This window comes from Lepidochelys kempii, chromosome 11 (genome assembly GCF_965140265.1).
Source record: "Lepidochelys kempii isolate rLepKem1 chromosome 11, rLepKem1.hap2, whole genome shotgun sequence".
NCBI classification, from domain to species: Eukaryota; Metazoa; Chordata; order Testudines; family Cheloniidae; genus Lepidochelys; species Lepidochelys kempii.
The window spans coordinates 43095168-43111004 of NC_133266.1; the positions used below are offsets into that span (position 1 = coordinate 43095168).

The window sequence follows — 15837 nt, forward strand, 5'->3', positions numbered from 1 at the left end:
CACCATCTCTGCTATGAAACTAACCTAAGGACTTTACACACATTTGTATGTATACTGAACGATATATAACTCTCCTTTTTTCTTTTAGTAATAAGTCTTAGATTTAGTTAATAAGGATTGGCTCTAAGAATGTATTGGGTGAGATATGAAATATTCATTGACCTGGTGGGCAATGTATCCGGTCTTCTGGAATTGGCAGGACTTTAAGTATGGTGAAAACGGTTTTCAGTAATCTCTTGCTATATTAGACTTGGGAGCCAAAGACTGGATTGCTTAAAGGGGGACTGTATTTTGGATTCTTGGTAACCAGTGTGATATTACAGAAGCTATTTCGCTACTGGCTTAGTGAATCTAATCATAGAATAAGCCACCAGTTTTGGAGATTGTCTGCCCTATTCCTTGCCATTTTCACTGAGAAAGCACTCTCAATATGACCCCTCCAGGCACCATGGTCACATACACCATTACTGAATTTGATTGCCACAGAAAATCACTAGAGAGGCAGCCTCCCAGATAGCCCACACCATTTAAGACTTTACAGATCAATGACAACTCCTCAAGCTGCACCCAGAAGCAACAGGATGCCAGTTCAGTTGAAAAATTGGCAAATGTTCCAGTGGTTAATACTATGTAACAGACAAGCAGCAGCATTCTTCACCAAGTGCCACTTCCCAGTGGTCTTCAACTGCAGCCCCAATGAGCACTGTAGTATTTTTAAAACTTGGGCAATTCATTTTTATTGCATAGATCACTTTAACAGATTACAAGTGGAAAGGAAAGTGATCAACAAGTTAACCTCATGGAGCACCTTCCAGTGGCAATTCCTGGAAGTCATGATTAGGAAAGTGTCATATTTTAGCACTCAGCTAACTTTAGCGGATGAAAACAACAAGGACTCAGTACCAGATAGCCAGTATTTTGGAACCAGTGGTGTGGGGGTTTTGGGGATTTATTTTTATTAAATAAGTCCTAAGGGCTAGACTAGGTCCAGAGCAGAAAAACAACATCAAATGTCTACCCAAACAGATTAAGAGATACTAGTGACATGGAGTCCAGACACCCTATAAACAGAGATCTTTAAGTATTTCCAAATGCAGGACTCTTGAAGGAAGAGTTATCTGCATTCTCCTGGCTCACATTTTAAATAGTGGGCACTGAAATCCCCCCTACCACATCACCTGAAAATCACCTATTACCATCACCTCTGCCTTAGTCAGTGTAATCTTCAGCCATCCTACTCTCCTCCACGTTCTGATTTTGGCCAAGCACTGAGAAAGCACCACGTGCGTCTGATGAAAGTGAGACCGAGCTTCAACAAGAATTGATGGTGGCTCAATTCAACAGTCTCACTGTCCATCCTCCCCCAACAGCCACATTTAGAATATCAAGCAGTATGTAAACCATTCACCTTCCCCTGCAAAATATAAGATCTCCCCCACTACAGCTTGCTGTGAGAGTGAAAGAGACAAGACAGAAGCATGGCCTCCCAGCATAGACCCTGTCTAGAACAAAAACAGAAACCCCCACCCCACTGTCACTAGGATTAAGTTTAACAGTTGTACTCAGAAGGAAAAGAGTATGGAGAAAGAAGTCTGAGCTAGTCTGTTAAACACAGGTTTAACAAAAAGTATTAAAATTAATCTGTGGAGTTTAAAACATCTGTAAGCTTCAAATATCCAGGCAAACTACACAGATACTGTAGAAAGTGAAAAAAGTGCAACATATTAGCACCTGAGACACTGATACGCCTTCATCTCTAAATAAAATAATCCTAGACCACATTGAAAAATAACGCTATAGGTATATTTATATCCAAAATATTTAAGCAGTGTTGAATCAGAGGAAAGATGTTCAAAAAGTTATGTTGCTTAACGTAGTAAATTACAAGGTGTTTCAAATAACACAAGAACAATTCTTGAATCTCCTTTGAGTCATAAAACACAGGGCCAAATCTGAATTCTCTTCATGTTTTGCCTACATCAGTAAGGAGTGTTGAAGGCAATCTCACCTTTAATGAATAGGTCTCTTAATTAATTCTAAATACTATGGATAGACCCACCACCACAAATGCCTGTTTTTAAATTCTGCCTTAGAATTTATCCTTTTATTGGAACTCTGGCCATCCCTTTTGAACATTCTGCATTATTCTCATGCCACCTATCTGTACTACTTTAAAAAAATTAAATAAATAAATAGAAAAGACAGGAATTCCCATTGCTGTGGATAGGCAGCTCTCAAAACATATTAATATTACATCAAGAAAATGATGCTTGCCTGTCCCACTTTTCCATTTAGAAGACACTGCTTCTTTTTAATAGCATACTATTACAGCCATGCTACAGACAACAATGAAAATTGCAGTAGTCTCTTCAAAAGAAGGACATTAGAACTTATTTCATATAAACAGTCTCTGCCCTTACACACAGCATGAGAAAGTTAAGACAGTCAAAATACTGCCAGAGTATTTGTAGTAACTCTTTTGAAGCCTATAGTCAATCGATCTTATATACTAGTCAGGGGGCCATATGAGTTTCTGACATACAATCAGAGAGTTTAAGGCAAGAAGGGACCACTAGATCATCTATTCTTATCTCAAAAGTAAATGAAATCCACAGGAGATTGAACTACTGTATGCCACAGGCAGAGAATAGGAGGGATCAAGATGCACCGGTGCTGAAGGCCCCTGAATTGATCTATTACACCTCACAACACCCCTGTATGGCAGGGTGTTGCCATTTTATAGCTGGGAAGAAAAGAGATTAAGTGACTTTCCAAGGAAGTAAGTGGCAGAAACAGAATTTAAAAGTCTACCAAGTCCCAGCTCTGTGCCTCTACCGAGAGGTCATCATCATTCCTCTCCGGGAAGCTTATATTATATTGAGTCTCACTCCTACTAAATAGTTCCACAGGATTTGAAAAAGACTGAAAAGATACTTACTATTTCTTTCTGTTCTTTTGGAAAAGAAGAAAATGAGCACTGTTCTTATAAACCAGATTCTGGGGAAGGGAAAAAAGTTGTTTTATTAGTCTTAATGTAAACTAACTGAAAATAGTTAAATTTGTAATGGGAAGCTAACTTCTCCCTCAATTATGGAGTGACTAGCACTCCTCCAAAATGGTTTACAAGTAGCCTATTCTGAAGGTTTAATAGAAACTCTAGTTTCAGAGAACAGCTAGTGTCAAACACTTTCACAAAAGGTAGCATTGTTCCCCTCCAACATCTCTTACAAATGCTGCAAAGGACACCAACAGAAAAAGTAACATTACTCCTAGGTCACATTCCCCTTGTAACACCTAGTTTTTAAAGTAGATCATCTATAATCAAAAGGAGTACTAGTGGCACCTTAGAGACTACCCAATTTATTTGAGCATAAGCTTTCGTGAGCTACAGCTCACTTCATCGGATGCATCGAAAGCTTATGCTCAAATAAATTGGGTAGTCTCTAAGGTGCCACTAGTACTCCTTTTCTTTTTGCGAATACAGACTAACATGGCTGCTACTCTGAAACCTATCTATAATCACTTCCTTCAAGGAAACCATCCTTAGCAGCTATGCAGAAAGTAGTGAAAATCTTCACAAATATATTACGAAGTGAGAAGTTATGAATGATGCTCCAGCATTTCCTCCCATCACAGCACTGATTTACATATCAGTAATGTTTCTATTAAAATATAATGAAACAAATTATTACTATGTAAAGAGCTAATGAAGAAGCAGCCACAATGACAATGTCATATTTAATGGGGAAGTTTTAATATATTACCCTCCAAAAGTAAAGCAGTAAAAACCTATAATAATAAGAATTTTAAAAATAAACTTTTACGCTCACATATTTAGTCACATATTAGAATATGTAAGGATTCAAGCAAGGATTGATTTTCATGTAGAAACATCATAAATTCAAGGACTATGTTGCTCAAGTAATCTGCTGCAAACAACTTCATTTGCAGGTTACTTCTTGAAATATTTATCAAACACATACTAACCTGAGGACTAGACTTACCAGCTATATTAAAAAAACTGAAGATTTGGGAGGTTAGTGGGGAGGGGTCATACCAGAATGGTCCACAGAAAACAGCTATTGTGCACTTGCTACATTAAATCATTTTCCAAGCAGAAGAGTAAACTGACATTATTCTTGTCAGAGCCCTGTAAAATTGAATAGCAGCAGTGATTCTGACCCACATCTTGTCAGCTGCTTCATAAGACTTTGAATATTAGCAGAAACAATGGAGCAGTTTATCTACACTCTTAGGAGGGAAAAACTGCACTGATCTACATTCATTTTACATTAGTAAGGTTCTCCTTGCAGGCATAAGGATTAGAAACTTCTTTTTTTAAAAAAAAATTTAAGTGCTACTTAAAGTGATGACTTTGGCGCCTTTTGCTTGTCAGGAAAATCTACCAACTCCCTAGTAGCAAGTAGATTTTCAAGCCTCACTGAGAATTTTATGTAAAACCCTGTTTGTCATAGGCACTATTTAAAAATCTAAAGGCAGACACAGAATTAAATGAAGCCAATAATAAATATTAGAGGTCTGCATGAGGTTAAAGCAAAGAGTTACCAAACTCATGTTTAGCATCAAAAAGAATAAGCAAAATTCCACAAAGTTTTAACACAACACATTGATGTCGCTGATTAATAAGCACATACTTAGCATTTATATCTTATATTGCATTACTAAAATGCTTACAACAATTAATAGTCACAAAATCCTTGAGAGGTGAGTTAGTTAACTACTATCCCAATTTTCCAGATGCAGATGTCAAAGCACTTAGGTGAAGTGATTGCTGAAGGTCACAGACAACAAATCATTAACAGAGACAGAATTAACAAAGGCATACTATACTGACATTCCGCTTCCAAATTCATGGTTTAATAACTATTTTAAAAACAGTTATAAAGTAGTATAATGATTGCTGACATATTCCTTATATGTCACGTGAGTGGCACTTATTCTCTATAAAGTGATGAGACAATGATGCATCATGTGTCTGTAGAGTCTTAAATTGTTTTGGAGAGTATGCTATAAACCCAGAAGCATTATTTCCTTTAACCATTATTTATTTTTTCCCCAAGTCAAGTTTCTTTCCCGCACCACCTAGTGCTATATGTTGAGCAATCAGATAGTGCTATTAGTATTGAAGTTTCCATTCTAAATTCTCTTTTTTAGGACTATTATGTCCACTCCAGCTCTCAAATTGAAAAGGTTAAATGAAGAATCTTGTCAATTTAATTATCAGAGAATTTAAATAATTTAAAGTTTCAGCTGAAGAAATAAGACAAAATAATTCTGAATGGAAGTAATTGCAGTTTCAAGAAGTGAGGCTTTCTTATGTGCCACTATTTTTCTCAAGTCTTCAGTTATTTAAATGTAAGTATTTCAAAGTTAAAAATGCTACATATTCCTAGAACCTAGCTCACTGTACCAGCATCGGTAACATGCTCAGACCTTGTGGAAGCGAGGTAACACAGTACTGTTAGTGAGTGACTGCAGGCTGGGGGGGTAGGGGGCAGACATTTTCTAGTTTGCTTAAGGCAGAAAAATCTCTAGAGTTAGTACTGGATGGCACCAGGCATTCAACATAGATTCACCTCTTGACTGAGAAAGAAGACATGCTGGCAGCTGCTTGCCATTCATACCTGCCAGATAAAAACTGAAGAGGACTGGGCTCAGGAGAAAAATCAGACACATCCTTCCAAGTCATAAGAGCCTAAATTTAATTTTAAACATTCATATGCTTGGTGGTTGCCTGACTCAGGATTTCATGAAAGCTTATCGTTCAAAAATGAAATGTGTACTGAACTTAGAAAAACAGGAGAACAAAATATCCATTAGAAGATCAGACTAGTAGAAGAAGACAGGCCCTTGAACAATGGCAAAACTCATTTGCTATATTTGAGTATAAGAGGGAGGCTGACATAAATAGCAGGCTAGGTAAAAAGCCTTTTTCACAATACTACCGGGGAAGGGGGGAAACCTATTCATTCTGTTTGTCAAAGCCTACTTTGAGCCTTCATTTATAGATCAGTTCAGTCAGTGTATTGCTGTACATGTATATTGATCTACATGTTTTATTTCATGAAATATATATCCATTTTCAAGTGAACATCAATATTATATAGCAAGTTAGTACATATTTATGAATAGCAAGATTACTACATGTGCAAAAAGCATTTTAAAAGACTTCATGTAGTTTTGCTGTCCACAGTCTGCACAAATCAGTCTTGCTGTAATATCTGTATTAAAGCACCAAAAGGCTAAACAGACTTCATGCCTCTCCGATCCCAAAGATGATCCAAGGTGAAAATCCTGTCAAGCCTAAATTTCAGCAGGGGTAAAATCAGGGCCGGTGCAAGGATATTGTGCACCCTAGGCAAAACTTCCACCTTGCGCCTCCCACCCACCCCTCAGTCCGGGGAGCTGCGTGCGGCAACTCCGTGCCCCAGCTCACCTCTGCTCTGCCTCCTCCCCGAGCATGCCGCTGCTTCTCCCACCTCCCAGGCTTGCGGCGCCAATCAGCTGTTTGGCATGCAAGTCTGGGAGGGAGAGAAGCAGAGCGGGGCGGTGCTCAGGGGAGAAGGTGGAGCAGAGGTGAGCTGCGGCGGGGAGTGGTTCTCCTGTGCACCACCCCCCCTCCTCGTTACTTCCTGCAGGCGGCCCTCCCTGCGACCCCCTGCCCCAGCTCACCTCCACTCCACTGCCTCCCCGGAGCGCGCTTTTGGCCGCCCCCCAACCACTTGGCACCCTAGGCGACCGTCTAGTTCGCCTAGTGGTTGCACCGACCCTGGGTAAAATTTGAAACTAAACACAAAACGTTGAAAACAAGACACTTTACAAGCAAAGTAATCAGTTCAAGCAAACAGAACTAAAACCAACTTAGTAGCCATTTTGCCTACTCTATATTCAAAGAGTTAACAGCATCAGGGCTCCTTAACATTCTATGATAGGAAAAAACTCTATCAAGAATACTCCAGTAGAACAGCTCCTCATGTGAAACTCATCCACACGTTAAAGGGACACCATCAACTTTATTAAAAAAAATCAATTCAACTTGAACATTTACACAGTTTTGTTAGTTGCACCTAAAATGTACTTAAACTGAAAACTTGGAACATTTTTCTTTCCCAGTTTTAGTTTTTGCATTCGCCAGCACTTTGACTACCTACAAAGTATTTTGTTTGTGCAACTCTTTCAGACAATGAGGGGAGAAATTTTTTTATAAACCTAAACAATAATAAAGCCATAAAAACAGTCCGGGAAATTTAGGAGTAGCTGTTGCACCCTAATAATTTAAATATTTTTTAAAGGACTAGATTTTGAGTTGATGATATCCCTTTAAAAACTTAGAACAGGACAAACTTATCTTCAACCCAAATGAAACGGATTTTAAGGCTGTTCAGATTTACATAACCCGAGTGAGTCTCATTCTAATAAACTAAGCATCTTCAGATGTTGACACTTTTTGAACGGAAAAATCTTTAAGTTCCACTCCAAACCCAGACCCAGCAGACATTTCCCTCACCAAAAAAACCCAAAAACAAAATAAAAAACAAAAAACCCTACACCACACTCTTCTGCCTAACTACTCAGATCTATTTTAAAGAGAAAAATCCAGCAAGTTGTGATAACTCAAGGGTTGACAAAAACAAACCCAAGGCCCTGCTGAGATTCACTTTCCACTTCCTTTCAACAAAGAGACAGCAGTTAGGAAAAAGGCATATTTTACTTACATCAATGGAAATGCAAAAAATGGAAGCATCATAATCAGCCTTGCTGTCCATTCATCAGGAAGATACCACAAATATACAATTAAACAAGTAATAAGATAAAGAATTGATGAGTAGAGAAGTAGTCTTCCAACCCATAGCTTCTGTAGCCTCTGATTTTTTTCTCTAAATTCTTCTAATGCCTGGATGTCCTGTAAATAAAGGATTTTTAAGTGACTAGTGGCTGAAGGTAACGAATGCTTTATTAGGTTTGTTGAAGTTGAGCATTTCCGTATGACATCTGAAAACATTACAAAAGCAATCAGGCTTTCTGTACTTGACACTGTTTGTCCAACAAATCTAACATGTTCATAGCATGAACTACACCTTAATACATTGGCCGTGGCATGGACCACCTGCCCTTCATTCATGAGCAGATAACATTCCTTGGGCAACTACAGCAACTCAAGAGTGATATTAAGAATATGTGTATTTTTAGCTGCCTTAATGAAATTTAGTAACTTGGAAACAAGGGGGAGAACCAGCATCATGGGACCAGCCAGCTTTTTCTGATCACAGGAAAGTGTTCTGCAGTTTGAGTACTGTTGCTTAAACAGGCATCTGTGAAACTTCAAAATATGTTTTTATATTTTAATAGTACCATCTCCTGCTGTGACAAAGCTGAGCTATTGCAGCCACTTCAACTATATTTTTGTTTTAGTACTCCCTCCCATTAAGAATACAGTCCTGAATATCTTAACACTGTTTTGTTTTGTTTTTTTTGGCAGGTGGATGAATGATCTAACAGTGCTTTGTACTTTCAGTGACAACAGGATTACCCACACCTTCATTAATCTGACCAATGAAAATACTGACGGAATATTTCAAAACAGGTCATTGCTCCATAAACAGACAACTTTCACAATAGTTGACCAGAATCATACTAGATCACTGAACCGTCTCTTTAATTATTCTGTCCATGATCTTATTTTATCACTTATAATAAAAGTTGTAACACAACCTGTATTGAAGCTTTTCGAATGAGACAAATGAATAGGACTTTGTTCTAGTGACATTTTCTGGAGAATATAAAAATGAGAGCCTAAAAATTACCCTTAATTAGATTCTCCAACCAGGCCAATTTAACATTTATTTACTTTACAAGTTGTTGAAATGTAGACTTAGACTATAAGTTATGTAGCTATTTCTTGAGGAAGTGCTAATATTCAAAATCATTTAATGTTGGGGTTCTGCTCTCTACTTTCCTTCTCCTGAAGCTCCAAGTCTCTAGTACATCAATGCTCAAGTCTGGAATCAGCACCATTATAATTTTAATTCCATTACAAATAGGCTTGGAAGGATTTGATTTTTTTTTTTAAATCCGTAAACATTGATTTCACCGTATGCACACAAACCAAAAAAAAAAAAATATATTTCCATTGACAATCAAAATAAACAGACAGGCAAAGCAAAAAAATGCTGCTTAAGAACTTAGATTTTGATTTAATGATATTTACTTTGTATATATTGACATGTGTGTTTTAATGGTTATTAAGCTTTAACTTTCTGAATCTCTCCACTGAGATTAAATAATTATTGCCTGATCCCCCGCCGATAACTTCCTGCAACTACAAAGATTTAAATAACATGATAAAATTCTAAAAAAAAGTTAAAATTGAATTCTGCCAACCCTAATTAAAAATGTACATAACCTCCTCTCCTAACACCCCCCCACCCATTTGTTACAAGCTTGGTGATTTTAAAAAACTGCCCAGATGTTAGATGTCTATTTCTAAAGTAAATAGAACAGGAATAGTGCAGAGGCAAAATACATACCTTATCAATTTTCTCCAACACTTCTACTGTCGAAGCCTTTGCCTGCTTTCGGGGAGGGAAAAGAGGTGTCATCGAACTCTACAGTGATACCCAAGATATTCTGTTTACAACATACTGCCAGCAGTATTTATATGTGACAACAGATTAAGGTGTTTTCATTCAAAACCAACAAATGAAATGTACTTTTACTTTGTACTCATTTTAATTGACTAGTTATCCACTTTCCGTGCACATTTCCTGCTGACATTAGCTGCTTATAAAGGCTCCTCTCCTAAGCCACACACTAACAAGGATGTGCACCCTGCCAGCAGACCTAGTACAAAGACCTGGTCTACACTACAGAGGTAGGTCCACGTAAGGCAGCTTATGTTGACCTAATTACGTCAGTGTACATACTACAGCCTTGTCCCGCTGATGTAAATGCCCTACTACACCGACATAACAACTCTACCTCCACAGGAGGTGTAGAGCTTATGTTGGTGTAGTCAGGGAGACAGTGTCTGTGTAGACACTGTGTTACTTACATTGGCTGTTGGCTGTCTTGTCCATTTCAGGGCTAGGTGCTGGAGCCCTGAAATGGGCAAGAAAGCCAGGCAGCTAGAATCCAGCTGCCCCCAGCTGTCTGCCAGGCTACACCTGCCTTGCTCCCCACCCAGCTAGCCTCTGCTCCTGGTGGGGAGCGGCACAGAGCTGAAAGCCCTTGCTCTCAACCCCACCCCACAGTTAGTTGAAGCACTCCTTGGGAGGACATCCACCACCAAGAGAAGGAGGGTACCGTGGTGGTTGATGTCCATGCTAATTACTGTGGGGCTGGAAGTCGAGCTAACATACATTGACTTAAGTCTGTAATGTAGACATTCCCTTAGAATATGGGTTCTCAAACTTATTGCACCACGAACTGCTTCTGACAACAAAAATTACTACAGGACCCCAAGACAGGGGATTGAAGCCTGAGCTCGCCCAAGCCCAGCTGCCCCAGACTCCACCCCTGCTCTCTCTCCCCACAGCAGCACCTGGGATAAGGGGGAGAGGTGCCTCTCCCTGGCCACAGCAGGTTCGCGGCAGGGTCGGGTCGGTTCTGGGGGAGGGGCACCTGTCCCCAAGCTGTGGCAGGTCCAGGAACGGACTGGGGCAGGGCCTGGGGAGGAGCAACTATCCCCTGGCTACAGCAGGTCTGGGGAGGGGTGCCTCAGCAGGTCTGGGGCTTGGGGAGAGGAACCTCTCCCAGTTGCAGCCCTGAGCACCTGCGTGGTGCTTAATAGGCAGCTGTACTGCCGTGCAGCTTAGAGGGAACTTAGCTTGCTGCATCAGTTATTGAAGTAAAAAAAAAAACTGGTTGAGCTCCAGCACCTAATTGCTTGAGCCCCAGCAACTTTTTAATCATAAATTAAGAACTCAGCTGCTGTGCAGGAGAGCTGCCCTTCATTGTTCTCTGGGTCTCACCTTTCCCCTACCCACTTCCAGTGCTAGTGATCTGGTGTACACACACAGCGGCAATAAGGAGGGAGGTAGATGAGACTTGGAGGAAGACAGAGAGAGGGGGTACATGTGAAAGGAAGAACACCTGTGGAGGATCTGAAGCTATTATGAATGTAGGATATGGAATAAATGAGGAGAGGAAATATATTGATGAATGAAACAAGGGAGGAGATGTGAACAGCAGAGACCAACCTGACATTCCAACAAAAAAGTCACGTGAACATTGCTGCCTATGTGTATTTGTTTTAAATAAAAATTACTAGCAACTGCAAACAGAATATTTTCACCTCCCAGGAGGATTTCTTTCAGGAATAGAGTCCATCTTCCAAAACACTGAGTTTTGAGAAAAGAAGATACATCTCAACCTGTTCATTATCTTTTTTGGTTCCCCCTCAAACTCACGTAGAGGTGTCAGCCAGATGGCACAACATGAGCAGGAAAGTTATATTTTACCCGTAAGGGCCTGGTAAAACATCCATTATACAAATTTGACAGGTTAAATCTTTAGAGGACTAGATTTATGCAGTATTTTTTGGTTAAAAACTCAAGACATTCTTTGGGCATGCAACACATATGAGAAATATACAGTGAATTTAGGTGAGCTGTAAATAGTTTGCAGTTTACAAGTGTTTTGTAAAGAAAGCTTTCACACACTCAGATATGCTAAAAAACCAAGAACAAACTAGACTATGGAACTTACTCCCGCAAGAGGCAAGAATGACCAGACTTCACCATTCATGTATTTGACCTCGCTTTGCCATAAGTTCCTCACACATCCCAACAACAAATGTATAAACTAAAGATACTAGTTTTCCTGCAGAATGGGACGGAAGGGAGATTTACCTCTATTTTTAAATATTTGCTAGACACTCTTAAACTAGTACATACATCTAGACAAATAAAGAATGATACTCTCCTTGATTGATTCACTAGTACCTAGGTTAAAAGGCTCAGGAACAGCAACCAAATCACAATCTGTTATGTACTGTTAGCACTGGATCAGGATAGATGTAAGTGATTATCAGATCTAGAAAGGGACTTCTGAAGGAATCCCTGAGGTGACAGTCATCTTCACCACATTTCTAACTATTAGAAATTCAAAGCAAGGTCCAAAGGCAGGACAAAGAAAGCAATAAAAGCTAAGTAAGGCACAAAACAGCCTATTAGTAAGGACATGCCCTAAAAGAAAAGGAGTACTTGTGGCACCTTAGAGACTAACCAATTTATTTGAGCATGAGCTTTCGTGAGCTACAGCTCACTTCATCGGATGCATGCCGTGGAAACTGCAGCAGCAGTCTGCTGCAGTTTCCACGGCATGCATCCGATGAAGTGAGCTGTAGCTCATGAAAGCTCATGCTCAAATAAATTGGTTAGTCTCTAAGGTGCCACAAGTACTCCTTTTCTTTTTGCGAATACAGACTAACACGGCTGTTACTCTGAAACCTGTTGACATGCCCTAAGTGGATTCTGAACCCAGGCCTAATCAGTTATACAGTTTTCCATTTGGGTAGCATGACCAATGTTTATTTGGTTATTGGTTTTCAATCAGCACATAGATGATTACTAGAAATTTCAGACTCAGAACAGTTTTTTGACCAAAGTATCATGAACAAATACTAACAAATTTATTTGGGCATAAGCTTTTGTGGGCTAAAACCCATTTTGCTGGATGCATGCAGTGGAAAATACAGGGGGGAAGATATACATGAACATGAAAAAATGGATGTTGCCATACCAACTATAACAACACTAATCAATTAAGGTGGGCTATTATCAGCAGGAGAAGAAGAAAAAAAACTTGTAGTGATAATCAGGATGGATGATGTCTTCATCATCTGGACCCATGAAAAAAAGCCCTTGAGGAATTCCATCATGATTTCAACAATTTCCATCCCACCATCAACCTCAGCCTGGACCAGTCCACACAAGAGATCCACTTCCTGGACGCTACAGCACTAATAAGTGATGGTCACATAAATACCACCCTGTACTGGAAACCTACTGATCGCTATACTTACCTACATGCCTCCAGCTTTCATCCAGACTGCATCACACGATCCATTGTCTACAGCCAAGCTCTAAGATACAACCGCATTTGCTCCAATCCCTCAGACAAACACCTACAAGATCTCTATCAAGCATTCTTAAAACTACAATACCCACCTGCTGAAGTGAAGAAACAGAATGACAGAGCCAGAAGAATACCCAGAAGTCACCTACTCCAGGACAGGCCCAACAAAGAAAGTAACAGAACGCCATTAGCCGTCACTTTCAGCCCTGAACTAAAACCTCTTCAGCACATCATCAAGGATCTACAACCTATCCTGAAGGACGACCCATCACTCTCACAGATCTTGGGAAACAGCCCAGTCCTAGCTTATAGATAGTCCCCCAACCTGAAGCAAATACTCACCAGCAACCACACACCACACAACAAAAACACTAACCCAGGAACCTATCCTTGCAACAAAGCCCGTTGCCAACTCTGTCCACATATCTATTCAAGGGACATCATCATAGGACCTAATCACATCAGCCACACCATCAGAGGCTCGTTCACCTGCACATCTACCAATGTGATATATGCCATCATGTGCCAGCAATGCCCCTCTGCCATGTACATTGGCCAAACCAGACAGTCTCTACGCAAAAGAATAAATGGATGCAAATCAGACGTCAAGAATTATACCATTCAAAAACCAGTCGGAGAACACTTCAACCTCCCTGGTCACTCAATTACAGATTTAAAAGTCGCAATACTCCAACAAAAAAACTTCAGAAACCGACTCCAATGAGCAACTGCAGAATTGGAACTAACTTGTAAACTGGACACTATTAAATTAGGCTTGAATAAAAACTGGGAGTGGAGGGGTCATTACAGAAAGTACAAACTATTTCCCCATCCTAATTTTTCCCCTACTGTTACTCACACCTTCTTGTCAACTGTTGGAAATGGGCCATCCTGATTATCACTACAAAAGTTTTTTCTCTTGCTGATAATAGCTCACCTTAATTGATTAGTCTCATTATAGTTGGTATGGCAACACCCATTTTTTCATGTTCTCTGTGTATATATCTATCTTCCTACTGTATTTTCCGCTGCATGCATCCGATGAAGTGGGTTTTAGCCCACAAAAACTTATGCCCAAATAAATGTGTTAGTCTAAGGTGCCACAAGTACTCCTCATTCTTTTTGCTGATACAGACTAACTCGGCTACCACTCTGAAACCTATGAACAAATACAGAATTCTATTCTAAACCATATCAAATTATTCAGAAAAGAATATTTCAGACTTACAAGTATTTTAGTCTCCTGAACTATCTGTAAAGATTTTTATATCATAACAAGATTTACTTACCCTCCATCGGGAAACTAATCCACCCATTTTTTAATTTGTGGAAATAGGTTGACTTGGTTGCTTATAACAATCTTCTGATGGAATTCACAGCTAGAAGTAAAGCATTTCTGTTTAAGAATACGCCAAAAGTACATTTTAAGATGTTTAAGGTGATATTTCACAATTGCATTCTAGAATATAAATTAAGTAACACTGCATATGGGTGTCTATCATCTCCAAATTCTTCACATACTCCTTCACTCCAGCCACCAGTTTTAGAACCTCTTTGTATTGTTAAGTCATTCTACTAAGTAGCTTACCAAGATTGTGGGCAAGTTTATGTTTTGTTTTGGAGATATCTATCTACAAGTAAAATACAAAACAACTAGTACTCAGAGCCCTTGTCTTCATTTAAGTGCCACAAATGTTATAATTTAGCAAATGAGAATGATTTAAGTGCCATGTAATTTAATTAGCCGTACATTAATTTCAACTGCAGATTATTTAAAATTCAGACCATGTTAAAAAAAATCTAAAATTGTCAAATTCAAATTTAATGTGAATTGAATGCTCTTGTGAAGTGTCAGATTGGCCTCTCTTTATGCCCAGAATATATACAATCCAGACAGCAGCAGTGCAATGGCCTTTAATACTTCTAATGGTGCAGCGATAGGTCAGTCTCCAGGTCCAGCTGTCTGCCAAGACTGACAAGGATTCCGATCAGCAAAAATCATAATGTGGATGCTTCACAGAAAAATGGAATAGCCACCAAGTTACTTCAGAGACCAATGAACAGCAATCATAAACCAACAACCTTCAGCCACGAGCTTGCCCAGATGGGTTCACACAGAATTTACAGATGATAGATTACATATTTTACTACCATTTCAGTCCCTCAATTTAGAATTTTTACCTATAAATGAGAAAAAAAAGTTACAAATTCCTATTTGTAATAACCAGAGATTCTAGAAAGCCATTTGCCATGGAAAAACGTGGAATTTGCATTTTTACAGAGAATCTTTCATTTTTACATTTTGTAAAAAAATAAACGTCTGTGTATATGTATATGTGTATATTTATACATACACATACCATATCTATATATACCAGAACCCCATTTATCCGAACCTCCATTATCCATCTCTCCATATTAACAGAGCCAGCAGCTGCCCCGCGCTGACAATGACTGGGGCTTGGGCACCTCTGGTTCAGTTAATACAAGGAGGCAAATAATGGAGGCTCAGCTAAATGGGGTTCTGCAGTCTATCAATAAAACATTGTGTTCAACAGATAACTATATATCAAGGCTAGGGAAACTACAGTTCAGCATTTCATTTTAATTGTGGGAAACACTGGGATTTTTATGGTTTTTATCAGATAATTTTTTTTTTAAATCTCAGAAAACTAGGATCCCTGTTAATAATAATAATCCCAACCAAAAAACAAGGGTTGTACCAAGTCTTTTGAACTA

General features: G+C 39.2%; 1 protein-coding gene across 7 annotated transcripts in view; it reads right to left on the bottom strand.

Moving 5' to 3' along the window:
* Positions 1-15837, bottom strand: part of LNPK (lunapark, ER junction formation factor) — a 178890-nt gene that overhangs the window by 65317 nt on the left and 97736 nt on the right. For 3 of the 7 annotated variants that reach the window (XM_073305929.1, XM_073305934.1, XM_073305927.1), the window contains exons 2-5: positions 14388-14477; positions 9549-9593; positions 7737-7924; positions 2939-2997 (exon numbers count right to left, since the gene is read on the bottom strand). In XM_073305929.1, the coding sequence (XP_073162030.1) occupies positions 2939-2997; positions 7737-7924; positions 9549-9593; positions 14388-14414 (319 nt within the window). In that variant the 5' untranslated portion in view covers positions 14415-14477. The remainder of the gene's footprint in view (positions 1-2938; positions 2998-7736; positions 7925-9548; positions 9594-14387; positions 14478-15837) is intronic. The other 4 variants (XM_073305930.1, XM_073305931.1, XM_073305932.1 and 1 more) reach the window with 4 other exon arrangements.